This window comes from Macaca nemestrina, chromosome 2, assembly GCF_043159975.1.
Source record: "Macaca nemestrina isolate mMacNem1 chromosome 2, mMacNem.hap1, whole genome shotgun sequence".
Classification (NCBI taxonomy): domain Eukaryota; kingdom Metazoa; phylum Chordata; class Mammalia; order Primates; family Cercopithecidae; genus Macaca; species Macaca nemestrina.
The window spans coordinates 7,886,060-7,913,849 of record NC_092126.1 but is presented as its reverse complement, the minus strand read 5'-3'; the positions used below and the strand labels follow the sequence as shown (position 1 = coordinate 7,913,849).

At 37.3% G+C, this 27,790-nt stretch overlaps 1 protein-coding gene and 1 long non-coding RNA gene across 3 annotated transcripts in view; one reads left to right on the top strand and one right to left on the bottom strand.

Moving 5' to 3' along the window:
- The window catches only part of LOC139361831 (uncharacterized), a 166,786-nt gene that overhangs the window by 90,003 nt on the left and 48,993 nt on the right, over positions 1-27,790 (top strand). For both annotated transcript variants that reach the window (XR_011619540.1, XR_011619541.1), the window contains exons 2-3: positions 15,445-15,556; positions 26,599-26,666. This is a non-coding gene — a long non-coding RNA (uncharacterized lncRNA). The remainder of the gene's footprint in view (positions 1-15,444; positions 15,557-26,598; positions 26,667-27,790) is intronic.
- Positions 10,650-27,179, bottom strand: LOC105470860 (claudin 1). Its single transcript, XM_011723130.2, has 4 exons — positions 26,726-27,179; positions 17,607-17,771; positions 14,923-15,007; positions 10,650-13,196 (listed from the first exon to the last, which is right to left on the bottom strand). The coding sequence occupies exons 1-4, from the start codon at positions 26,946-26,948 to the stop codon at positions 13,034-13,036; spliced, it is 636 nt and encodes a 211-aa protein (XP_011721432.1). The 5' UTR covers positions 26,949-27,179; the 3' UTR covers positions 10,650-13,033.

Below are 27,790 nucleotides of genomic sequence, written 5' to 3'. Positions count from 1 at the left end.
TCACTCACAGTGAGGTGACAGTTTAGACTTAAAACGATTAGACAGCATAGGAAACTTAATCTCAACCTACTTAATTTCCTAGGATTCCTGGCTGGAATACTAGACTGTTTTGTAAGTGTACAACCTGAGATCATGGAGCGTTGGAGGCTGCTTGTGCAGCTGGCTAAGCAATATAGAAGTAAAAGATCAGTACTAGAACTCAGAAGATCCAAGCTTACATCTTACCTCCATTATTTTTGTGAGTTTGGGTGAAACGCTTCTTTTTTCCAGGTCTCAATCTAACTAGTTGTATAAAAGGAGATTGGTGAATATATTAATCAGGACTCTTTCAGAAGTAAATGATAGAAATACAAGTCAAAATACATTAAGAAAATATGAAATTTATATGTGCATAAAAACTCTACGTAGGGCTGGATCAAGAGGCTTGATTTATGTGATCAGGCATTTTTCCTCTGGTTCAGTTCTGCTTTTTTTGTAGAGTTGCTTTCATTTTTTTTTATTGGCTCTAGGGTTTTTTATTTCATCTTCTAGATAAAGAGTTTTCTTCCCTGGTAGTTATAATAAAAGATCTGAAATGGAGCCTCATTGATCTGACTTGAGTCGTATACTCTACCTTAATCATTATTCATTAGTTTATCAATTTATTTACTAGTTACTATTTGAGCTCTACTATGTGATAGGCACTGTTCTAGACATTTGTGATACAAAGATGAACATAATATACACAAACATAAACATATAAAATGGCTACTTTTATAAAGCATTCATTCTCGTGAAACAATACAGTAATGCACGAATAAAAATATAATATTCTGTCATTCTTTTCATGTTACAAAGAAAAATAAAGCAGGGAAAGAGAATAGAGTGTCATAGGTGGCTACTTTATATAGGGTGATCAGAGAGGTCTTTTCTGATAAGAAAATTCTTTTGGGAGAAAACGGATGATGTGAAAAAAGCAGTAAGTTTAAGATGTGCACTTGTTGCATCTCAGAAATAGCAAAGAGACCAGTGTGGCCAGGTCAAGATGATCTAGAAGGAGAGTAGTAACGTGTAAGGATGGGAAAGTAGCTAGTGTCAGATTTAATTTTAAGTGAGCTGGAAATCTTGGAGGATTGTGAACAGTAGAGTGATAAGATAATTATCTAACTTATGTCTTCCAAAGATATTGCTGCTAGATAGAGAATAAACAGTAGGACCACAGTAAGAACGGTGCCACTCTGGGTTTTTACAACAAAGTAGCCTTGAGACACAGACTGTGTCTTACTCATCTCTTTGTACCATTTCTGTTTAGATCAAGATTTGACACATATTAAACACAAAATAAATAAACACAAAATTAAACACAAATGTTTCATTGTAGAGTGAGTTTCACCAATAACATTTCAGTAAAATTGCTTTGCTTCCAATATCTTATGAAGAACTAAAATAGCAAAGTGGCTGCATTCAGGCTCATTTTTCACTTTATTCTTTTTAAATAAAAAGTCACATCAACAGAAAATGTCCTTACTTCTGTAATATGGAATTAATTCTCAATGCTGAGCCCATATTATTCCATTACTTCTGTAATATGGAATTCTCAATGCTGAGTCCGTATATTATTCTGACAGACAGACATGAGGTAGGATGATATTTGGAGCTGGGGAAAGGACTGTACCTGAATGTGTGCTTCAAATTGCAAGATATAGGCTTTCATTTTACATATATATAATTTACATATATATGTAAATATATGTATTATGTTCTCTATATTAATATATTATTTACATATATGTGTAAATATATATATATTATTTAATATATTTACACATATATGTGTATATATGTATAAATATGCATACACACTATATATTTACACATATATGTATAATATACATATACACATATGTATATTATACACATATACATAATATACATATATGTAATATATATATACTATGTATATTTACACATATATGTGTATATGTGTATATTATTAAATACATATTATTTGCACATATATGTAAATAGATATTACATATATTTATTTTTCAGGTGTGTGTGTGTGTATATATATATATATATATATATATGCATGCACATACACACACACACACATATACATACCTGAAAAAAAAAACCTTTATTTATCCAGTATTTCTCATTTACAAAGGACATTTACATATGTCATTTGACTTCCACTGAAGTCCTGTGAGTTAAATTGGACATATATCATGACTGAGACTGAAAGATAAGTTTGTCCAGGCTACATAGCTAATGAAGTAGGCAAAAGCTGGTTTTGATGGGCAGCAACATGCCCATCTATGAAACTAAACACCTAATTCACTTGCTGCCGAATACGACCATGGACAACTATTCTATCCAATGAGACATCAAAATAGAGGAATTTATTTTTTTAAAAACATATTTCTTAATCGTCTTTTCCATATGCTATTTGATATAAACAAAAAATATGTGTGTAATATATGTAAGTCTTAAAGAATAATAATTACATATGAATACCTATAAACCCACTGCCTAACCCAAGGACTAGAACGTTACCAACAATCACCATATACTTGTGACTCCTTTACCCATCCTACTGCTTGTCTTCTTTTGAAGGAAACATTGTATTAAATTTTGTTATTCATGTCCATGCCTTTTCTTTACATGTATGTTACAATACATGTAACAATAGTGTGATCTCACATGTATGTTTTACACACACACACACACCTCCCTTAACAATATATTATTTAGGTTTGCTAGTTGTGAGTTAAAAATGATATTATGCGCAATGAGTCCTTCTGGGAGTTGCTTTGTTATTTTTTTCTGAGACGGAGTTTCGCTCTTGTTGCCCAGGCAGGAGTGAAATGGCGTGATCTCTGCTCATGGCAACCTCTGCCTCCTGGATTCAAGTGATCCTCCTTCCTCAGCCTCCCGAGTAGCTGGAATTACAGGCATGTGCCACCATGCCTGGCTAATTTTGTATTTTTAGTAGAAACGGTGTTTCTTCATGTTTCTCCCGACCTCAGGTGATCTGCCCACCTTGGCCTCCCAACGTGCTGGGATGACAGGTGTGAGCCTGGGAGTTGCTTTTTTCGCTCAAAATTGTTTCTAAGGAAATATTTATTTTACATATAACTGTATCTATTTATTTTTTCATTTTTACTGCTATAAGGTGTTTCAATGTGTAAACACACCACAAATTATTTATCATTAAACCAGTGAAAATTTTAAAGGTTTCCAGTTTTCTTACTATAGCTACAATTGTCATTCTTATACATGTACCCCGTTATCCATATAAGAGTTTCTCAAAAGTATATGCTTACTAGCGCATTTTAATGTGAAGTTGGATGTTTAAATTTACAGTATAATGTTAGTATTCCTTTCAAAATTTGTTAGATCAATTGGAGACCATCATTAATCCAAATATCCTACAACACTTGTAAGCATATCAGACATCTTACATTTTGTCAATCTGGTGAACATATAAGTCTGGTTTAAAGTTATATTTTTCATTTATTTTATTAATAAGGTTTTATTATTGAAGTTATTAATAAGATTGAGCATAATTTCATATTTTAATAAGCTTATATCATTTATCTTTTGCAAAATGCCTTTGCATGAATTTTGCTTTTTTTCTATTTGGTTGTATTTGTTATAATTTATTGGTTTTTTAAAAATATTCTGAATATTAAGTCTTTGTTTATTATATGCTATGCGGTGGTTATTCTTCCTAATTTTGGATTGCCTTCTGATGTTTCTATTATGTCTTTGATGAACAGAGCCCTTTATTTTAACACAGTTGTATATAACTATTTTTTAAGATTTTGTTTTTGTGTCTTATTTAATTAGAAAAATTATTTAATTTATGGTAAGAAATTTATTCTTCCATATTTTTTCTGAATTTTTTTATATTTTAGTCTTTAACCTATGTAAAATTAATTTTTGTGTATGATATGGGTTAGAGACCATGTTTGTTTGTTTTTTTCCCCTGTAAATATCCACTTATCCCACAGCATATATTGAAGCATCCTTCATTTCTTTGTTGATCTGTAATACTATCATGTCTTATATCACAATTCCATACATGCTTAGCTCTATTTGTACTCTCTATCCCACTTTTCAGTTTTCCACCCACTGAGGATTTATGAAAAAGTTTTGATTTTCTGATATATAGGTACCACTCCTTTCTCCTGTTTGCCTTATTCTTCTTTTGCTTCTTCATCTTCTTGACTTGAATAAGGTGATAAGAGTGAAGGTAGAGTAGCCTTCCTAGAACCAAAATAGCCATGAGAACGGAAGCCATACACTAAGAATGACAAAGAGAGAAGATGACTGAGCAATGATTTTACAAATTCATCAAATCATCTGTCTACTACCTACCTTGGGACAACTTGGTCTGTGAGAAAACCAAAGCTCTATTGGCTAATTCTCTGTACTTTCATGTGACATTCAGGAGGTATGCTGCTCTTCAAGTAAGAATCTTTCGTGGAGTGGGAATGGAGGGGGTGGGGTGGTGGGCAGTTTGCTGACAGCTTTTCTCTGCAGTGCTGTTGGCAGCTGCTACAACTTTCTAGTTAAAGTCACACTTTTAACAGCTCACAGATAATGAATAAGTACAGTGGGGGTATTACGAAGTGACCATTGCTGCCCAATGCAGGACTACCTCATGGACATCCTTTAAACAAGAAGTCCTCATGGGCTGGCCACAAGGCTTTATAAGAACACTCAACGGCCTAAAGTTTTTCTGACACAATTATCCTGCTTTCCTATTATCCATTCGCAGGTGTCAGACCAGGCTGTATTTGTTGACTATAGCCCATAGGCTAAATCTGGTCCACAGCCTTTTTTGTGTGTGTGTGGCCCACAAACTAAGAATGATTTACATATTTCAAAGAATGATACAAGTGACAAAATATTAGGAATACATTATAGACAATTTATGTGACCCACAAAGCCTGAAATATTTGCTATCTGGTCATCTACAGAAAAAAGTTTGCTCATCCCTCCGATCCCTGGCAAAGATTTTCCTATCTACTCCTGCTGCCTTTTCCTATTTTTTTTTTTTTTTTCTCCACAGGTATTAGCCATCATGCTTTTGCAAGTCTAACTCTGACTTGGCATCCTCCTTCCCAGAACACTTAAACTGACACGTTTGGTTTCTATCACATTAAATTACAAAGATGCAATTATTAAAAGGGCAGATTCAGGATCAGAATCCAGGGCTGGTCTGTGACCCTAACACACCAGATTTCTTTGATGATACTCTCACAGAGAAAAAAAGAATGAAAATTTTGAGAGATAATAAAAGATGGATTCAGTAATGGAAAAATAAATTTGGTTTCTCCCATTATTAACCAGCTAGCCTAGTGATATGTAACAATCAATCTAAATATCCAAAGACTGGAGCATATTTTCAACTTGACTCAATCCTGTGAAACTGATGTTTTGTTACTCTCATCTCTTGAAATCCTTTTCTCCATTCTAGTTCTTCACATGCCTCTGTTTTTCTATTGCTTACTGTACATCTTTACTTGGATGTACAATAAGGCATGTTAAGATTATCATGTCCAGGTTGGGCGCGGTGACTCATGCCTGTAATCCCGGCACTTTGGGAGACTGAGGTGGACGGATCACCTGAGGTCAGGAGTTCGAGACCAGCCTGGCCAACATGGTGAATCCCAGTCTCTACTAAAAATACAAAAATTAGCTGAGTGTGGTGGCTTGTACCTGTAGTCCCAGCTACTCCGGAGGCTGAGGCAGGAGAATCTCTTGAACCTGAGAGGTGATGGTTGCAGTGAGCTGAGATCATACCAATGTACTGCAGCCTGGATAACAGAATGAGACTCTGTCTCAGAAAAAAAAGAAGAAGAAGAAGAAGGAAGAAGAAAGAAGAAGGAAGAAGGAAAAAGAAGGAAGAAGAAGGAAGAAGGAAGAAGAAGAAGGAAGAGGAGGAGGAGGAGGAAGAAGAAGAAGACAGAAGAAGAAGAAGGAAGAAGAAGAGGAAGAGGAGGAAGAGGAAGAAGGGGAAGAGGAAGAGGAAGAGGAAGAAGAAGAGGAAGAGGAAGAAAGAGGAGGAGAAGGAGGAGGAGGAGGAGAAGGAGGAGGAGGAGAAGGAGAGGAGAAGGAGAAAGAGAAGAAGAAGAAGAAATTATTACCATGTCCAAAATGAAATTTCTGACTTTCTTTTTCAAACCTGCTCTCTCTCAGTCTTTCCACTTTTGGTTTACGTCTGCTCTATCCTATCAATTTCTTAGGCAAAAAGCTTTGGAATCATTTTTGACTAGTCTTTTACTTTCATACCTCACATCTAGTCAATCAGCAAAACCAGTTGGCTCTACTTTAAAATAATATCCAGATTCTAACCACTTCCTCCTATGACAGATTGCAATCACCAAGCAATCTCTTGCCTGGATTATTGTAATAACCTTCCATATGAACTCATTGCTTCTCTCCTTATCCACTTATGGTCTATTTTTCAACACAACAGGAAGAATAATCCTACTAAGTCTCAATTTAGATCTTTGTTTCCTTTGATCAAAACTTAACAATATCTTTCTCTTTCATTCAAAGTAAAAGATGAAATCTTTATAATGGTCTGTCATATTCCATACATTTTAAATCTCTTACCCTTTATGCTTTCATTTTAAAATACTCTCTTCCTGTCTTACTTCATTGCAGCTGCACTGGCCCCTTTGCTCTTTTTTGAACATTTTGTACGTGATTCTACCTTAGGGAACTTGCACGTGCTATTTCCGGAATACTTTCCTACCAGGTACCACTTGATTTGCTTCATCTCTTAAATTATTTCTTAAACTTCACCTTCTCATTGAGGACTTCCATTGCCACATTATTTTAAACTCTTACCTTCCTCCAACGTTCTCAATATTTCTTGACTATTTAGTTTAGGTTTATCACTGTTTAATAAGCTATATAATTAGTATATCCATTTTATTATCTGCATTCCTCACCTATAATGTAACTTCCTGGATGAAAGGAATTTTTGTCCATTTTATTCATGGCTCCTGGGTTGCACAACTCCAGAGCCACCATTTCCATTATTTCAGAAAACACATGGAAAATGTTAGATTCTTAAAAATATTATGTGAGGCCAGTGTGGTGGCTCACACCTATAATCCTGCACTTTGGGAGGCTGAGGTGGGTGGATCACTTGAGCTCAAGAGTTTGAGACCAGCCTAGGAAATATGGAGAAACCCCATCTCTACGAAAAATATACAAAAATTAGCTGGGTGTGGTGGCATGTGTGGGTAATCACAGCTACTTGAGAAGCTTAGGCAGGAGAATTGCTTGAGCCTGGGAGGTGGAGGTTGCAGTGAAACGAGATGATGTCACTGCACTCCAGCCTGAGCAATAGGAGTGAAACCCTGTCTGGGGGAAAAAAAAAAAAAAAAAAAAATATATATATATATATATATATATATGAATCAATCAATCAGTCTGTGTTTAGAAAGTATGTCTGGTAAGAGTATATTACCATATACTTAAATGGAAAATAAAGCACAAATCAAAATTATTTTTATATGATGCTATGTAAAATAATAAAAAATAAGAATAAACCCCAAAGCCTATCTCTGGGAAAGGAAAAAGGGCTAGAGAAATCACATCAAATTCTTAGAAAGTTCTACCTTTTGGTAATATGACTATTATATTATTTAAAATAATTATTTCCAATTTTCTATATTTTTCTACTTCATTAATAAGTTTTAATTTTATTATCAAATAAATAAATATTGTGGTAAAAATTATCACAAAAAATCATTTTAAAACCACTGCCCTGCTGTATTGAAGCTCATATCTCTTTGCTGTATTTCATTCTCATCTTCCAGCAAGTATTCTCTGCTATTCCTCACCCTTGATCTAGATGTCTGCTTAACTCAGATCACCTAGAGGCTGCTGGATTTTTTTAATAGAGTCAAGAAGCAGCAATAGACACTTAGAAAAAGCACAGCATTAATAGAAACAGGAAATTTAACTGACAAAAATTATTTCCAAAAATAAGTAAAAGCCTCTTCAGCATAGCAATGTGTTCTATCCCAGGTCAGCTCAGTTAAGAGATCTGAACAGTTTTCAAACTTTATCTTTCCTAAATTGGTGTGTGTGGGAGTGTGGGTGTGTGTTCACTTTTTTTTTTTCTATTTTGGAAAAGGGGAACAAAGCAATAAATTACAAAAATAATGAAATAAGTGAACTAAAATCACAGAAATGCTATTCAATTAAAAATAAACGAAGCAAGCTTAAGGTTTAGCTAAGGACTGTCCTGAAAATTGCACATTAAAGAGAATAACTCAGGCTCCACTTTATAAGTAACCACTTATCCTCTTGAACTCACATTGTTTGTTAAAAAGAAGCCTGTTCTTTTAAACAGTATTTACTTTGTATTATTGACTATTCTTTGGAAGTAAATTAAAAATAATAGAGAATGGCAAGAAAGAACGTTATTTGCCAAAGAAACGTGACAAAAGCATCTAAAGGACCACCTGCTTTTAACTCCTCCTTTTCCCCACAAAACACAAACAAAAAACCCCAATCCTGAACCAGAAAATAAAGCAATAACATTAGGTAAAAGGTGAACTGACAGCAAATCTATTAAGTGCCTGGATGTGTGTTACTCAGAAAATGTTTGGGACAAGATTGGTCCTGACAGATGACATAGGCCAGTGGTTTGCAATCCACACAGTGTGTTGAAATCCTCTGGGAAGCTCCTGCTGGGACTGTCCTCTCAGAGGTTCTGATTCCTTTGATTTGGGTGGGGCCTTGGAATTGGGAAGTTTCAAAAGCTCCCAGGCGATTCTAACATGCTGTTATGGCTAAGAGCCACTGCACGGGTCTAATGCCTTCATTTTATGAATGAAGAAACAGTGGGTGGAAATCTCCATGGCTCACCTGGCTCATCAGTGGCAGAACCAGTGCTTTGTTTCGAGCTTACTTCTCTTTCCACCCAATATCCTTTATACTGCTTCAGCCCAGGACAAGGTCTTATTATAGCTACTTTACCCTGCCTGCATTTAATCAGGCTGACCCTGTGATAGGTATTCAGTAAATATTAATTAAATAAATTCATATCTAGTTTTCAATTGCTGATAATGACCACATTGGAAAACTTATCAGTAGAAGTGGAGTGTGCAAACTGCCAAGCGATCTCCAGAGGTTCAGCATTGAGAAACTCTCTGATTGCCTATTTTTAGGACTCAACAAGCCATCCCCACATAACCCTAGAAGCTGCGATGACTTCTATCAAAGTTGCATGGTACCAGCTAAATGAAGAGGTTTTAGGGTAGGCTGGGGATCGTGGGGTTTGTGGGAAATGAGGAAAGAAGGAAATTCAGAGATGTTACTCCTGAGCCACATTTAAATGAAGGAAATGTACACAACCAGATCATACTAGAAATAATGACAGGCTGAAAAAGGTGGGAATATGGGGACAAAGTGAAGTTTTCCCTTGATCTGGGCAAATATAGAAAGTGCTAAACAAGAGGAGGAAAGGCTTGAAGAACAATGGCATTCAGATAAGGATGAGCGCCTACTTAGTATGATTCGCAATCCAAGCTTTCTTTTAGTTCTTTTCAGGAGCACCAAGGTATTTTATTGCCTTTCAAATTTCCGCTGACCTTGGCCTTGTCTTCAGATATTTATTTATTTATTTATTTATTTATTTATTTGATACGGAGTCTGGCTCTGTCGCCCAGGCTGGAATGCAGTGGCCGGATCTCAGTTCACTGCAAGCTCCGCTTCCCGGGTTCACGCCATTCTCCTGCCTCAGCCTCCTGAGTAGCTGGGACTACAGCACCCGCCACCTCGCCCGGCTGATTTTTTGTATTTTTTAGTAGAGATGGGGTTTCACTGTGTTAGCCAGAATGGTCTCGATCTCCTGACCTCGTGATCCGCCCGTCTCGGCCTCCCAAAGTGCTGGGATTACAGGCTTGAGCCACCGCGCCCGGCCTGTCTTCAGATATTTAAATTCTGTAGAAACAGAGTGAGAATTCTGATGCATCTGCTTAATTTAAGGAGAATTCAAGTTAAACTGACTGGCAATGATCTTTGCACCTCACCCATCTTGCTGATGTCTAAGACTCCACATTAGAGCTGCAAGCCTTTATTTACAAGCCTGGTCTCAACATGAACATTGTCCAGGAACAGGCCACACATTAAGGTTGTGTCAGTTATTGATACTTTAAGATAATGAGTGAATGAGTTCCAACATATCCTTAAGGAGTAGTTTTGATCATCATCATTACAGAGACAACAATGGGTTTCCAATGGCTGTCTTTCACTCTTCCACCTTTGTGAGGAACAAAGCCACTTCAGTTTGCACAGTGCTTTACAGTTCACAAAATACCTTCATATCTTATCATTTATCATTTATTATTGTATGTCCCCTTTTTATAGATGAGAAAAAGTATTAAGTAACATCTCTTGGCATCCTCTTCTATTACCACCCTTGGTGAGGAACTCAATTTGAGAGAAATAGGGCATTCTAGTGGGTGGAACCACTCAAATTTGATAGATGGGCCAGAGGCATCATAGTTCTTTCCCAGGAACATGGTGAGTCAGATCCTATCCCAAGCCACCTCCTCTACCAAGAATGGCAATCTTACAATAAATGATTAGAAAACAAGCCAATAATCCTTTTTTTAAATTAAAAAACAATTTATTGAAAAAGAGTAATGCTTTATACAAATTCCCATTATAAAACCCGAAAATATCTATTGGTCTGTTTCCAGGTGTGGTAGAAGAATATAAAAATATCAAAATTGGATGAATTCTATTATAACAATTTTTTTGGTCATTTTGGGCCATAAAATTTTTTTGTAATATTTAGTAACTGATATCCACATGGAATTACACTCACACATCATGAAGATCTATGTATGTGGCAAAAGCCATTTAAATTTTAACTTCCAAAAGCATATATTCTCAGGTTTGGAAGGCACACTAAAATGTATTAGGTCCAATTCCTCGTAAGACATGGTGGCTGACTTTCCTTGTGTAGTTTATTGTGAAGTACCATCCTAGCAGCGTCAGCTGCCAGCTAACAGCAAGAGCTCTGAGGGCATCACTTAACAGATAGCACCTTATGAGTTATTATGATTCAAAAATCTCCCTTGCTGTTGGATTTACCAACACTTAGGCTTTTATTTCTTCCCGTTACATCTGCTCAGCCACGAAAAACATTGGGCCATCCTCACTGCAGAAGATAAAACTTCCTTAGAATCTTATTGGTTTAGTGCACTTAATTTTACTTCACTGTCTCATCACTTGAGAGACTGGTTAAGGCAAGAAACCCATTTCTTAATTTTTTTTTTTCTTTTCAAACATTTGAAAAGCAACACCAACACGTATGCAGTTAATTCCTCAATTGTTTCCCTTAGTGTAGCACTTTTTAAATTACAAAACCACACTTACATGTATTCTATCTCACTGGATCCCCACAACATCACTGTGAGGTGGGCAGATCAGGAATTACAAACCACCTCTTACAGATGAAGCAATAAGCGTACAGCAGCCAAATGCCTTGCTCAAACACAGACAGTGATTGATAGCACGAAGACTCAAATCCAGGTCTCCAGACACCAGTGCCAACACCCTTTCCATTACATCATCTTGCTCGAGTGAAATAGCATTCTGTACAGACTGGAAAAGTAAGAGCAGTTGTTAAAGTGGCACAGAGCACAAACAACATGTCAGACACAGCTGAAAGAATGGAAATAGACTGATAGAGAGAGGAAGGTACTGAACCACATGAAGGTGTGTGTGTAGGTTTTGTTCAGTGACTTCTAAACAGCCAACTGAGCAAATAAAAACACTACATAGGCATAGTTCATGTTCAAAGAATGAGAGTAATATAAACTAATATTCACACTACCTCTTCTAACTGGTTAAATCATTATCTCAATTTGGCAGATAGAAAAAAGAGGTAGAAAGATTAAGTGACTTGCTTACAGCTGCAGAGAGAATATTTGTCACCAGCTTATCACTCCAGAAAGTCTAGCATTTTGTTCAGACAAACAGACCACACCTTATTAGGAAGATATAAACTACATGATAATTACATGTGGGAAAACAATACAATTAAGGAAGGGGAACAAAAAGGTAGTTTAGGTGGGATATATAAGTATGAATAAGTAGCTTCATAATTCAATCAATAAAATTGTGTTACAACACCTGGGTGAACGGCATGCAGCTACTCAATTGGACAAATATTTTCAAAGCAAACAAGAATGCTATGGGTCAGAGTACGAGGACTGTGTGGGAAGGTCAACAGAAATTTATCACTTTGGTCATGCAGAAAGATTTGCCTCCAAAGTTCTGATTTGTAATAAATTCTTATTGGCTTTAGAAACTAAAATGTAGACTATGAAATGTGTTAGCTTCAGGAGATAGAGACCAATGAAACACAAAACAAATAAGGGCTTAATAACGATGCAAGTGCTATAAGATTATGGTAAAAAATAAAATAAGTATATGAAAAGGGCACGCATGAAGAATTGAAAGAATTCATTCTTGGTAGATTAGACTAGGTCTTATGGCAAAGACACTAAAAGCTAATGAAGAAGAGTAAATGATATTTGACTATTATATATGTATACATAAACAAAAAAAAATATACCAATAAACATTTTCATCAATATGGAATTAAATACATTTACCTATTTTTAGAGATATTTTAAGTATGCTAGTATCAACATAATGAGAAGAGTATTTTACTGTCTATTTTTAATAGAAAAACATGTATATATACACATCTATATATATTTAAGAGCACCCCCTTCCCCCATTTGAGTATGATTACTCAATGGGAAGCAGTAATACAAATGGAAAAATCTTCCCTCCTGTATTGAGGAAAGAAGATAAAATAAGACTAAGCCATGTTTAGCAATAGGTATTTTTAACACATGGGTTTCTTTGTTTGTTTTGTAATACCATACTTCAGATTGCAATACTCAAAAGTCTAAGGTCCTAATGTTAATGATAGTATCTCAATGTGCATTTTCAGTTTGTTCCAACATGATTGTCTCCTTTTGCCTCTGTGTCACACGTAGTCTTTCCCACTGGAAGGTGCAGGTTTTGGATAGGGCCGTGGTGTTGGGTATGAAGTTGTTTTTCGAGGACAAGAACAGCAAAGTAGGGCACCTCCCAGAAGGCAGAGAGAAGCAGCAGCCCAGCCAGTGAAGAGAGCCTGACCAAATTCGTACCTAAAAGGAAAAACCCACGTGCTTGTTAATCAGTGAATTATTGGCAACTTTTCTAATACAATAAAGGAAAAAAATCAATACTCATTATACTTTTTTCATTGAAAATAATCCCTCAATATCCCTTGGGAAGTACTTTAAGATTTGTGAACATATACACAAAAGAATGTTTATATTGCAATTGTTGACAATTTGCAATAGTAGGTCAGGAAATAACACATGTAATGCCAGTACACAAATAATTCCAAAGACTTTTCCATATGTAGGATACTTGTAAAGCATGTTTATGTGTTTTAGAAGTAGGGTTTGGATCATGGTTCCTAGGCTGAAACTTAGCAAAGGAAGCTATATCACTAAGTAGTAATCATATTCTATAAAGAAACTGATAGAGCATAATGGAGATAATCAGAGTTTTGAACAGATGATCTATTGATCCCAGGCACCTATGTAATCTAAAATCCAAATTTTATGGTTTTGTAAAGAAAAGTTCTAAGCAGCCCATGAACCATTCTGGATGAAGCTGATCCAGGCAGATGAATTAAAGCAGACACTTAGGGTGGGGTATCTGTGAGTGATTATGGACAGTATGGAAGAGTAGAGAAGGGTTGGTTCTATTAGTTATAAGGCCAAGTCTGAATCCTGATGCCAACTCTCAACTGCTGCAATTCGGGGAGAGCAACTTCACCTCTCAGCCTCAGTTTCTCCTCCTCTCAAAGCAGGATAATCCCACGTGCCTCAATAGACTGCTTTTAGGATCACATGCAATCATGTAAATAATAATTGCAAAATGACTGGCAATTTATAAAGTGCTTTCCTGTGCATTACTGGTATTATGACCTTGGTGAAATTTTAGACTACTGACCTCTAGCAGTTTCTGTTCTTACATTGTAAATCTTATGGGATGGGCTCCAACACAACCATTGGAGTACGTGTTCTCCCATATGTGGGTGATTATATAAAAAGAAAAACACATCTTATCTCTCCAAACACTGAGGTTTTTCATCCATTCATCCAAGCACTCAACAAACAATAATTATATTTTAACATCCTGACTGAATGTAGTTATTAGGCATTAAAGATGTGAAGACAGTGAGATGAAGAGCCTCGTCTCTGATTAAAGAATGTTGTCACATGAGAGCTAAGAATCAGCTCGACTTGCACAACTTGCAGTATTAAGAAAGATGACCTTTGTAAAGCCAATTTTATAGTTGTGAAAGAACAAAAAATTTCAAGGTGGTGTCTGAACATACTAAAAACATATATCATAGCTTTATGTGTAAAAATGAACTGTTGGGAATGAAGTATTATTCATTAAGCCCTAGAGTAGTACAATTTTTCTCAATCAATCATAAATTGTGCATTAGTTACAAATAATCATACAGTAGGTGCTGTAAACATCAGAATACACTTCAAAAAGGAAATTTCAAGTATATTAACATCTTTATTAATACCTGAAAAAAAGGGGAAAAAAAAGAGTCCAGTATACAGTTGAAAAGTTTAGGACTTGAAACTGTTCTACTTTGGAAGGTATTTTGTCATCAATTCAGGCTGTTAAAGCAATTATCAAACTCATTTTAACATAAGTCACAGATCATTTAAATTGTTTGTAGGTTTGACATAAAATTCTTGAAAGCAAATCTGGGAAATGATGGCACTAGAAGGACTTTGTAGAACATAAAAAGGGTTATTTTCTCAGAAAACAAACTATTTTACGCATGAATAGCATTACCTGGCATTGACTGGGGTCATGGGGTCATAGAATTCTTGAACAATCCTATTGCCATACCATGCTGTGGCAACTAAAATAGCCAGACCTACAGAAATTCAGAACAAAAGACTGTTAATCACCATGGAACACTGAGCCTAAATATACAAGCTGTTAAACCAAAACATATTTTGCAAGAATTAAATCTCATCAACAGTGTTGACATTTTTATTTTGGTATTAGGGAGATTAGAAGTCCAGATATGATTTATTCTGAGTACCTATTAAAATATAAAAAATACTAGGTGGGAGTTAGACAAAATTTATACTTTTTATGACATCTTGGCACAAATAATGCTTTTTTGGAAACAATTAGTCAGGTGTATGTTGTACATAATCTCTTTTAAATATACTGTTATATATTAGGGTACTAAACTACATTTGATGAAACTATTGTCATTATTAGTACAGATGGAATTACTTGCAAAAGGGGAAGATGAAAACTCTTCTATGTTCTTGATCAAACTCAAAATTTACATTTCTGCAGAATCAAAAGGAATGCAAGCAGCTAGACAGCAGTGAGATTAGGACATGTCTCAGAATGGACCAGAATACCTGCATTACTACTGCCCCATTGGCCAAGGGAATACCTGGCACAGGTATAGATTGACCTGAGATTTGTTGAGGGTGCCACATCAGACCAATTTATGCAACCCAATCTCAATTTCCCATGGCATTTTATATTCAATGATAGCAGATACATAATTTAGTCAAAATCATTCCCTTAATCATTTATAAGATTTATAAAATACCTCATTTTTTCTTATCAGAAAAGTTAAATAACTTTCTTATAGTAATTTTAAGCATTAATCAATATAGACAGATTAGACGTTTCTATGCTACTCTCTCTCCCCAACCAAAAACATAGTCCAGTGTAATTGCCTCTAGACATGACAGAAAACACTATTGCTTTTGGCTGCTCAAATAGACCATGTGAATGGTCTTGAACTTGTGACCCTTACTCCTAAGAGAAGTCCCTGAAACTGGAATAGGAGTGATGCAGTCACCTGCGGGAGTTACAAGAAGGCAAGCAAAAGAAGAATGCAATGCATTCCATCCTCATCGTCTTCCAAGCACTTCATACACTTCATGCCAACGATGGCCACAAAGATTACTATTCACAGCCTTTGATATAAGATTAAATTATTGGGAATAAAACACTATCCGTGCCTTTTCGGACAGGAGACAATTTGTATTTGGGTAAACTGAGAGACTGGTCATTTTAAACTGACCATATCTTTAGCAAAGCCACAGATACTCTTCCTCAATTACTGGTTAAACTGATATATTATACTGGAGCAAAAGTCCCTACAAGTCTTCTGTCAAAAATAAAACAAGAAAATAAAGTCTATTCTAGTTTTTCCTATTAGTAGATTTATATCATTAATTATATCTGTTATTTAAAAATATATACTATAATATACTACATATATAATATATGCATTTAATACCTAATATAGAGAATATATAGTAATCTGATAGCTGTATAATATATACAGAGATTATATATATAATACAGTGTACAGATATAAAAAACATATACACACACAGAGATTATATATATGTATATATACACATACATAATATACATACACTATAATTTTTTAAATAAGCATTATTATAAAGCTTTGAAATAATGCTGTCCATGTTTTCTGACTTTGATTTTCTGAAATGACACATAATGTAACTTATCAATCAACACTTGATTTAAAAAACAGATATTTTCCTTCCTTTTTTTTTTTTTGGAGACAGAGTCTTTTGTTGCTGAGGCTGGAGTGCAGTGGCGCGATCTTGGCTCCCTAGTTGAGGTGATTCTCATGCCTCAGCCTCTGGAGTATATGGAATTGCAGGCGTGCAACACCACATCCAGCTAATTTTTGTATTTTTAGTAGAGATGGGGTTTCACCATGTTGGCCAGGCTGGTCTCGAACTTCCGACCTCAGGTGATACGCCCTCCTCAGCCTCCGAAAGTGCTGGGATTACAGGCATGAACCACCATACCTGGCCTAAAAAACACATATTTATTTTCAATGGAAAATATAATATCATTATTTTACCAAAAAAATTTAAAAGTATTTCTGTATTTTTTTTTTCCTGCCTTAAACTGACCATTCCAACAGGCCACCTCTACTCCAGTTGGCCTTTCTTTTCATTGGTCTATGGGTACATCCTGTTTATTCTTGAATTCGATCTGCCCAGCTGGAATGCTATCCTTATTTTTCTCCAATAAACTCAATCCTTCCATCCCTCACAGACCTGAAGGGTTCACATATTTTCTTGTGTTTTCTCTCACTATTCCCCATCTTTTCCACATAGAATCTGTGGAGACAACATAGGAATTTTCTGAATTACATGAACTTCCTCCTTAGCGTTTGCTAAATAGTGAACAACTTTCTTCACTGTAAGAGACTGGTTCTAACAAACCAGTTGCCACTTGAAACTTCAACCAACAGACCTGTCAGATGTGAGCAGAGCTCTCAAATTTTCATTTGGTTCGTGTTTGAGAACATGAAAGTCAACTGGACTTCAGGTCTATATTTGCAGTTTGCCTTAGAGACTGAAATCAAGTGTAATGAATCCAACGTAATAGATTTCAAATCATACTAGGAACAGATTAGTAAGGTGAAAGCAAGGCACAGCCTCTATTACCTGCAAGAAGAAATATCACGCCCCCAATGACAGCCATCCTCATCTTCTGTACCTCATCGTCTTCCAAGCACTTCATGCACTTCATGCCAACGGTGGCCACAAAGATTGCTATCACTCCCAGGAGGATGCCAACCACCATCAAGGCACGGGTTGCTTGCAATGTGCCTGGCAGAAAACATTTTAAAACATGTGAAATATGCTTGGACCAACAAGAGAAAAATGGAAGAAGACCAAGTATATGTCACTGTTGTATGGAAAAGAGAAAACTGGACTAGGAATCTAGAGACGCCAGTCATACTGGTATTTCCACTGGTAACCCAACATACACTGTCTTCTCCAGAAAAACAAATGCTGGACTGGATGATGAAAAAGAGATCCCTCCACTCCAAGATTTTATGTTTTCAACATTAAATTCAAAATCAACTGGAAAAATAATTAATGATCTAATTGAATAGGGTTAGCTGAACTAATACATATTTATTTTTTACTAAGGGATTTTAATCCTTGCTAAGATAATTTTAATTTTAAGTAGCAATCATATATATGATCCTGGATGTTAACTATTTGTAATCAAAATGTTTTTCAGTATATCTTTGATATTAGTTACCAGCTTTACACCCCAATCAGCAAGCTTCAGAAAAACTGGGTGAATTGGAGGATAAAAAATAAATGTTTTATAGATTATCATGGCTGGATAAGCAATATTCGTATCTCCAGTGATGTGAATAGGAGGAGTAGGGGAGAATATAGAAGTCATTTTCTTAAAACAAAACAAAATAACCTTTGAGATGTTACCTTGAAACATAGTGGTAGATTCTTATTCAAAGACATCACCAGTTTTTAAAGCTATTTAAGCTGTGATGTTGTAAAATAACACACGCAATAATTCAATGTAGTGTTTCTCAGGATTCCATTTTTTTCTCATTCCCCATTATTATTTTTGGTGCACTAACTCCTGAGCAAATAAACAGGGTCAAGTTTGAGAGATTATCAATATGTTTCTTAAAGAGTAAAAGCTTGATTCATTGTGGCATAAAGGCACGGACTTTTAAATATGAACTGAAACTGTGCTGGTTAGAAGATTTTGTTTAAATTCTAGATTTATGTCCTCTTTTAATTAAAGATCACTATATCATTGACAGTGATAATATGTGACAAGTACTTTTTGCATATGTAAGTATTTTTCAGCTTTAACGAACTATGCTATCTTGAGCAAGAAACTTAGTATTATTTGGAATAATATTTCAATTATATAAATAAAATGTAAATTATATCTTTATCCAGTGGATTGGAACAATTGACTCCTTGATGGTCTTTGACTGAGATGTTGGAAAGGTTTTGTATCTCAATGTCTAATTAGGCCTAAGCTTAGCCTTAATATCATCAAGATTGAGAACTTAGGTTACCAATCATAACTGAAGCTAAATATTTCTAAAACTTCATTAAATCTTGATTTACTGATTATCCATCTTTGCTATAACCAGACAATCTATGATAAAATTATAGTAATCTCTTTCTTTTTCTTTTTTTCCTTTTTTTGAGACAGGGTCTTGCTCTGTTACCCAGGCTGGAGTGCAGTGGTGCAATCTCAGCTCACTGCAAACTCTGCCTCCGGGGCTCAAGCGATTCTCATCCCACAGCCTCCTGGGTAGCTGGGACTACAGGCAGGAGCCACCATGCCGGGCTTTTTTTTTTTTTTTTTTTTTTGGTATTTCAGTAGAGATGGGTTTCACCATGTTGTCCAGGATGGTCTCGACCTCCTGAGGTCAGGTGGTCCACCGACCTCGGCCTCCCAAAGTTCTGGGATGACCAGCATGAGCCACTGTGCCTGGCCATAATCTCTTTCTAGAGTATCAAAGGTGTTGTTTACAGTATTTGAGAGAGATTTTGGAAGCCAAGGTAAAGTTTTATTTGATTTCATTTAAAAATAAAAAAGAGACTTCCTGATTCCCCTCACACACTGACCTCCTCATAAGCATGTATGGGCACACATGCACACTGACCCACACACTTATATCAAGACTCCAGGTGGCAGAGGGACTGCTGGATCAAAACACATGTTCCATGGACCACAGATTTATCAGGAAGGAACTGAAGCTGCTTGTAAGGTTATTACACAACCGTTTGCTTGGAATCACAAGCCGTACTGTGGTATGAAGAGGAAAGTACCAAGGACTCCATGGTTAAGGTATTTCCTCTTTCTGAGGGATGGTTTTTGCAAAGGCTATCATTATTGGAAAATAACAAATGAAATAACCCATACATAACACAGATTCCAGATGTGATCCTAAGATTACACGTGGAAGGAAAATATTTCAGGCTGAGATATGCTGGAAGAGGAGACGCTGAAAGTAACAAAGATGATCCATGTCTGGAGGATAGGGAAACCACATATCTCAGTTTGCCTGGAACAATCCTAGCTCTAAAGTTGAAAGTCTTACATCCTTAGAAGGTCCTCAGTCCTGGACAAATTGGGAGAGCTGGTCACCCTAATGTAGGATGATAGGATGTGTAAAGTAAAACGAAGTTTAGCAAGGTGGGCAGAAGGCATATGTCATGCAGAGCTTTGCAAATTAGGGTAAGAAGTTTGGATTCTATTCTAAGTGTAATCAGAAGTCATATGATTGTCTTGAGAAAGGGGCGACATGATTTTTACTGTCAGTATAGAGATCACACAATCAGTAAATATTATTTCTATGATAGCTCTTCCAGCATCCAGCATCTTATATTTCACAGCCTCCTCCATTTGATTTTTTCATAAATACTCTTTTTCAACCTTTTATTAATCATTTTCGGTGTTTTTTCTGATCTTGCTCCAAGTTTTTCTCTTTGTTCAAGTTGTGGGGCTGCAAACTGGACCCAGTTTATATAATAATCACACTAATCTTTTCTTCAAGTAAAAACAGAGGGTCACTCGTCCAGCAGGTCTGAGCACTTAGATGACAGGGTAGTCTTCAAGAGAAGTCTAACCGGGCATCAATCTCATGAGTCAGACTGTGTAAAACTACTGATCTCCCAGGCAAGGAACACATGTGCATAAACTACTCCAGGGCCCTCACTGCACCCACCTGGAATATCTAATATTCACATTTTTAATCTCTAAGTTTTTGCCCATTAAGTTCTCAAAGAAAACACATTTGATGCATGTCAAATCTATCTTGCCACTTCGTCTACAAAGTGTTCTTTCCAAGGGGCTAGGGACTAATATTCTGTTCTGTGATTGCTAATAAACCTACCAGGTTTCCTTTCTCTATAGAATAATATATTATTTCCATAATACACAAAAAGTAATGGAGAGAATGGAAAACACAGTATTTAAAAATTGCATAAACCATAGAAATGAGATCCTGTTTTGTTTTTTAAAATGTCATTTTGCAAAGTAATATTTTTACTTACATCCTGTCAACCATTGACTTATAAAATTTATTTGTATGTTCCAATATTAGATTTGCATCAAACCCAAAATCTTACTTTACTTCATTGGAGACATTTGGATAAATTCTTAAGTATAGTGATATGTGAGGAAAATGCAAAAATAATATACACATGCAGTCACGCACAAAAAGCTGAGAATTAAAACAGCACGAAAACTCACAAGCAAGGCATAGGTAATCATAGATTACAAGTCAAAGTGAAGCAACTATTGTGTTACAAGTTACAAGTGTTTTATGTGCAGATCAAATCTAAATTGCACAGTTTTAAGCTGGAACCAGATGAATACCTTCACATCATAGAAGTGTTTTAAATCAGAGTTGTAAAGTATGTAATTGTGAACTCCTGGATGATTTGAATCAGATATTTATTCCTATTTCCATCTAAAGCACCAAGCACAGTACTGGAAAAGTCACATGGATTTATCAAATTTCAATAAATTTAAATTAGAACATGTCTTTATGCTTTAAAAACTGTACCAATATGATAGGTAAAAATACTTATTCTCTTTTGTTTAGCTTAATTTTTGAAATAATGCTGAGAAACACCTCCCCTGAGAGCCTGGTATGCTAAAATCTTGCTACCAAAAGCCAGACTTAGCTTAGGTCACTAAAAACTAGAAACTCATGCAGATAATACAAATTGTACTTTTTGCTTAGTTTGATCTATTTTTTAAAGTATGCGTCTAATGAGCTTCAAAGCTGAAGTTTTGTTTTGTTTTTCCCTAATGGAATGATGAGTGGCAGAGCAGAGAAGTTAAGAGGGATGTTTGAAAGCTATAAAACAACATTTTGGATGAGATAGATGCAGTATAGCCTTGCAATATTAACTTTGAATTGGTTTGATTAGAACAAACCTATGAACAAACATATTCCTTTTCTCGCCTCTTAAATTTGCAGCTAACTCTGCAATATTATGACCAATGACTAAAGTTGTCTATGGAGAACCTGGTTAACAAACATTAAAAAGATTACACTATTTTTTCTCATCATTATTCAGCAGTAAACAGAGAAGGCAGTCTTTTAATTACATTTAGCTAGACTGATAATCTTGAGATTAAAGACCCCCTAAGGAGTTCTCATCATTTTCAACCTGAAAGTATAATTAAAAGTAAATATGAAGATCTCTACTTACGAGACAAGAAGTGAGTTGGAAGTTACTGATCTGCTACAGTTAGGTTAATCAACAAATGTGTAGAAGACATATATGGAATTTTTCTAAAGCTTTAAAGTCTTGCTATACAAGCAGTAGAATCTACTGTCAATACCAGACATTGTTTATGCTATTTTCTAGCCATATTACCTTAGGTTCTATATATCATAAACAAAATACAGTCATCTCTTGGTATACAAGGGTGATTGGTTCCAGGACCACCCACAGGTAACTAAATCTGCACATGCTCAAGTCCTACAGTTGATCCTGTGGAAGCCTTGTATACAGAAAGTCAACCGTCCCTACATGCAGGCTTTGGACCCTCAGATACTGTATTCTTGATTGGTATAGGTTGAAAGAAATCCACCTATAAGTGAACCCTTGCCGTTCAAACCTGTGTTGTTCAAATGTTGACTGCAGATTCCAATTCTACCTCATTTCCACATCGTCTCTCTTTGCATCTATAGTTGCTTAATTAGTATTAAGTGAATAAATGAACTGATGATTGGGTGACTAGAACAAAAATACTATACTTTCTTCTCCCCTGCAATTAAGTGAGCTCAACACAGACCGTCACAGAAGTGTACTCCCCTGGCTTTTTTTCCATATTAAATATTTTGCTCTTACTGAAGTTCAACGTTTCATAAAAGTCCTAATCGTTAGCATTTCTCGCTTATTGGTGCATGAGGTGGTGGTCACCAGATGTGACCTCAGAACATCAGCAAAATCAGGGGTGAAAATGATCCTGGATGAGGCAGGATGTACCACTTTTCAGGATGTCCTCAGAAGTTTTGCTACCTTTCTCGTTTGTGTGTTTCTTCGAGAAATTTTCTCAGAATTAAGTTGATGCTTCTATATTACCTCCACTATACTTCCTTAATCACTCCAATTAAGGAAACCTAAGCTATGTGACTTGTCTCTTCCTCTTCAATCACTGAAGTAATAACAAAGAATGCTGGCACTGGAAGGCATCTTAGAACTCAGCTGCACCATCCTTAGCTGCAAGAATAGGGCCTGGCTCGCATCTGTTGAATGGATAAATGAATCATAGATTCATCTCCCCATTCCTCCCACTCTGCCCTATTTTATAAGTGGGGTAACTACTTGAAACCAGGGAGATCACGTGGTTCACCATTATACACCTGGCTACTTAGTGCCAAACCACAGTAAGAATAGAGAACTTCTGATCTCAAGCCTGGATTTTTGTTTCAACTTCCATTATTCTAAGAGTCAGAACTGATTTATGAAGTATATCTGAACACCAATGGTCCTTTGAGTACCCTCGGTTCAGCAGGCATAAAGCGTCTGGAGAAGCATAAATAGGTGCCCTCCTCTCCACTTAGGCTTCAAAGACTGTCCAAGTCAGTGATTTTGTTTCTCTGATTGAGCCTGACATCATGGTGAGAGTGCTGGGAAACCTCACAGCCACCAATACTCATTAAGCACACCTACACACATGTGGATTCATGCAAAGCAAGTTAAACAGGCTAGAGGAGCTTATAAACAAATTACAGAATCTCAGTGTTCTCTGAGATTGAGAGAGAGTCTAGCCTAACCTCCCATTTGTCTGGTGCTTGGATCTTCCCTACAACATTCCTTCAAAATGCTTATTTATTCTCTGCTTGCACACCTCCCACCATGCGGCCTCCTACAGCAACCCAGTCTTTGGACAGCTCTAGCTATTAAAGTCAACTAAGAAGAAACAATTAACCAAGCACATAAAATTGGTGCTAGCTTCCTAAAAGTTTGAGAATTAGATGAAAACAAGCAAGAGGTACAGGTGACTCCAGAAACGTCTACTGCAACTGTATCTGGCATTTTTTTGTATATTCCAACTTTCAGCTACAAGAATGCCCAGGGTCAATAAAATCTCATACTTTGGATGAAATGGAAATTGTATCAGCCATTGTAAAACTACAATACACAATGTGACATTTGTTTCCCCCAGGAAGTTCCTCAGTTACATTTTCATAAACTGCTTGCCAAGAACTACCTAAAAGAAGAAGACTTGCTGTATCTCATTTTGTATTTACTGTATACACTATTAGCACACTGTATTCCTTCAGCTACTTTATGAAGGTCATATGCTTTTTACAACCTACCCTACATAAACCAGGGAAACAAGAGATTTTAATACCTCCAGTGCTAAAGCCTTGGCAAAGCCCTGCATCTGGGCTCAAAGACAAGTGTTCTCTACTGGGAAAGACAGCAAGGTACAATTTCAGGAAACCCACAGCTAAGCTTTTCACCTAAACACACTTAATGAAATGCAGCTTTTTTATGAGGGATACTGCTTAAATATACACACAAAACCCTTTTTGTCTCCACATGTAACAAAACTATCCCAAAACCGGCCAATGAATCACCATCCCAGATCTCTACAGCTGGTGGGCGTAAACAGCACTGCTCAGGCAGAGAAATGGAGTGAGGTTTCCTGGACTCCATCCAAAAGCATGCCGCGAGTCATGGCAGGTTCGAAGAGAAAACCTGTGAGTCCAGGGTCCCTCTTCTGAGAATGGGTTTTGAGAGAAAGGTGTAAGCCACACCTTGGATAAACTATGGCTTTAAGTAAAACAAAAGTGGATTCTGATCTGGAGTTTAAAAAAAAAAAACTAAGAAGACATGTCTAAAGTGTATGTGGGGGAATAGCTATTTAGTCCTTTCACCACAGTTTCAAAAACTGTAATAACTACATTAACCAAAAAATGAAAGTAAAACATTTTAACACATTATCGTGTGTAAGGATGATCCCTTTGAGTTTTTACAACATGGATCAATCTGATTTCATTTGGTCATTTCAGGAAAGTTAAAAGAAAACCTATTTAAAGATGTTGAAAGGAACTATTTTGATCAGAGGAACAAAACTGACAGTGAGGCCTCTCTGGAATTGTCCTTAGAAACCTCCGTCTGCCAATTCCTTAACGTGCTACCTAAAATGCCTGACACCGTTTCCTTAAATATATCTATCTTTCCATGGAGAAATTCAATAATTATTACCTAATTTTTCACTTTATAAGCACAAATATAACCCATGAGGGCAATGAGCAACACATAATTACTAAACTTAGAGATTGGTTTTGGTGTAAAGAAGTCCTAACATGGGAACCTTCAGAAGCTGAAATCCTAACACTCAGAACGACCATGCACATTGACTGAGCCAATGCCACAGGTATTCAAGGTGTTTAAACAGATGTGGAACAGGTTTAATAGCTCTAAACTATATGGCTTTTGATATACACTATTAAAAGTTGTCCATTGATAGGAGGTAGACAAAACAAGTAAACTTGAACAATGCCAACACTTTCCACCCTTAGCACACAATGGGGGCTAGTGGGCAGTCACGTTTATCTAGGCAAAGACTAAGGGACCTTTTCTTCAAGTGAGTTAAAGGGCATAACAGACACATGATATAAGACAAGTAATGTGATTTCTCTAGGAAGATACTCCAGCCATGAATCATTATTACCTAAGTAAACGGGAATTTAATGATTTTTCTGACAAGGCACTCAAAACCTTTAGTTAAAAAAAGTAAAAAATTATCCTATTATCCTTCTTCCCACCATCCTTAGAAATATGTCTCTCTATACAATCCTTTCCAACGTGACAAGGGGTCACTGAACATCCATTACACAGAAATTCCTTTGTGGAAGATGGAAACCTAAGGAAGACCCACCTCTTCTTTCTCTCTCACTGCCTTCCACTCCCAGCTGACCTCTGATTTCATCAGCTATGACTATTTTGCTGCATTTCCCTTCAGTGCCTTTACTTTTCCCTTTGTATTATGTTGGGCAGGTTATTTAGAACCTTTGTTGTCAGCCTTCCCCCACTTGCCACCAACCTTCTCTTTCCAAAATAGAACTACACCATCAGCCTCCACCGAAGACCTTGGGTGTAAAACTTCAAACTTTGGGGGAATCTCAAGCGGCTTCTCCAAAGAGTCTTGCAAGGGGCCTCCCTGCACTAACTAGATCTTACACATTAAAAGAATCATCCTCAAGTATGAGCAGAAGACACTTGGGACATTTCAAGTAGGAATGTAAATTTTACTATGCAAAATCATAGTAAAGGTTACAAAAATTATATCTCATACTTGAGGATTATTTCTTTAAGCTTGCACACTTGAGAAGTTACCAGGCTCCAAACTTTTAAAGCCATCCCATTTTTCTTGTCTGAACCCTACCAATCCCCAATTTACCCCAGATCTCAGAATGCCTAGGAGAGGTCTCAGAGCTCAAGTTCAAGTTTAGCCTTCACTCCCTCAATCTCGACCCCCCGGCATAGGAATTTAGGATGAAGCCACACCTAGAGTGGCAGAAAAGTATCACCCAGGGAGTTTTAGGCAAAACTAGAGCTTATGCCTGGGCGTCCCTTTTCTCAGACCAGGATTCTCTTCATTTCCTTACGACAGAGCACATGATCAGAAGACTTGATCAACTGAAGACTGATAACCATGGAATCACACGACAGAATGAGACGGTAAGGGAGCTGCAGGGGGACTGGGGCCTCTGGACGGCTGGGAGGTGGGGTGCACTCACTGCTCAGATTCAGCAAGGAGTCAAAGACTTTGCACTGGATCTGCCCGGTGCTCTGCGACACGCAGGACATCCACAGCCCCTCGTACATGGCCTGGGCGGTCACGATGTTGTCGCCGGCATAGGAGTAAATCCTCCACTGGGGCAGGGCAGTGCTGACGATGGCGCCGATCCATCCCAGGAAGGCGAGAATGAAGCCCAAAAGCTGCAGCCCCGCGTTGGCCATGACTCGCTCGGCCGCCCGCGCTGGCTCAGGGGTGGCAGGTGCAGAAGGCAGAGAGTTTGCAGGTGCGCAACGCGGGCTCCCGAAGGTGGCTGGGCCCCGCGGAGGAAGTTAAGGCGGGGAGCCCTGCTCGCTGCGCCGCCGCTGGAGAAGCTCTGGGTCCGGGCTGGGGTCCGGGGCCCGGGCGGCGCTGGAGTCTGGATACTAGAAGCTGCGGTTGCTCCCAGGCTCAGGAACTGAGACGCCAAACCGCTGGGCGCCGCGATTTAAAGCAGCTCCGCCCGCCTCGGCCCCGGCAGCCGGGGAGCGCCCCCTGGCGGTTTCAGGGCGGCTCACCGAGAGGGCGCCGGGAGCGCCGGGTTGGGGGAACACGTGGCTGGTGGCGTGGGGACCATCCCGCAGGACCAGGCACTACAGCTGCGTCCCTGCTCGTTTTCTCTGGTGGATCTTCCCGCTCCTGTCAGGCGTTTCGCGCTTTTCATTCATTCACTCCAATTATCCAAAAATTACTATGCACTGTACCTGTAAATCCAAAAAACAAAGATGAAAAAATGAGCCCTCAAGAGCTGCAGTTTTAGGTTTAATACCTTTTTCCTATTATTTTATTAAAAGGCATTTCCACCCAACTCCGCATCTCCTCCCCCATCACACACATTTCTCTCTCCTTTACTTGGCTTCCTCCCCCTTCTCCTTTCATCTCTCTGCTCCCTTCTGTCAAGGTCGTTCCATCACTTGTCTCTGCAAGAGAGAGATCTTTACACTCTACAAATTGGGAAACAGACCCAGAGAGGAACATGATTTACACACACACACACACACACACACACACACACACACACACACAC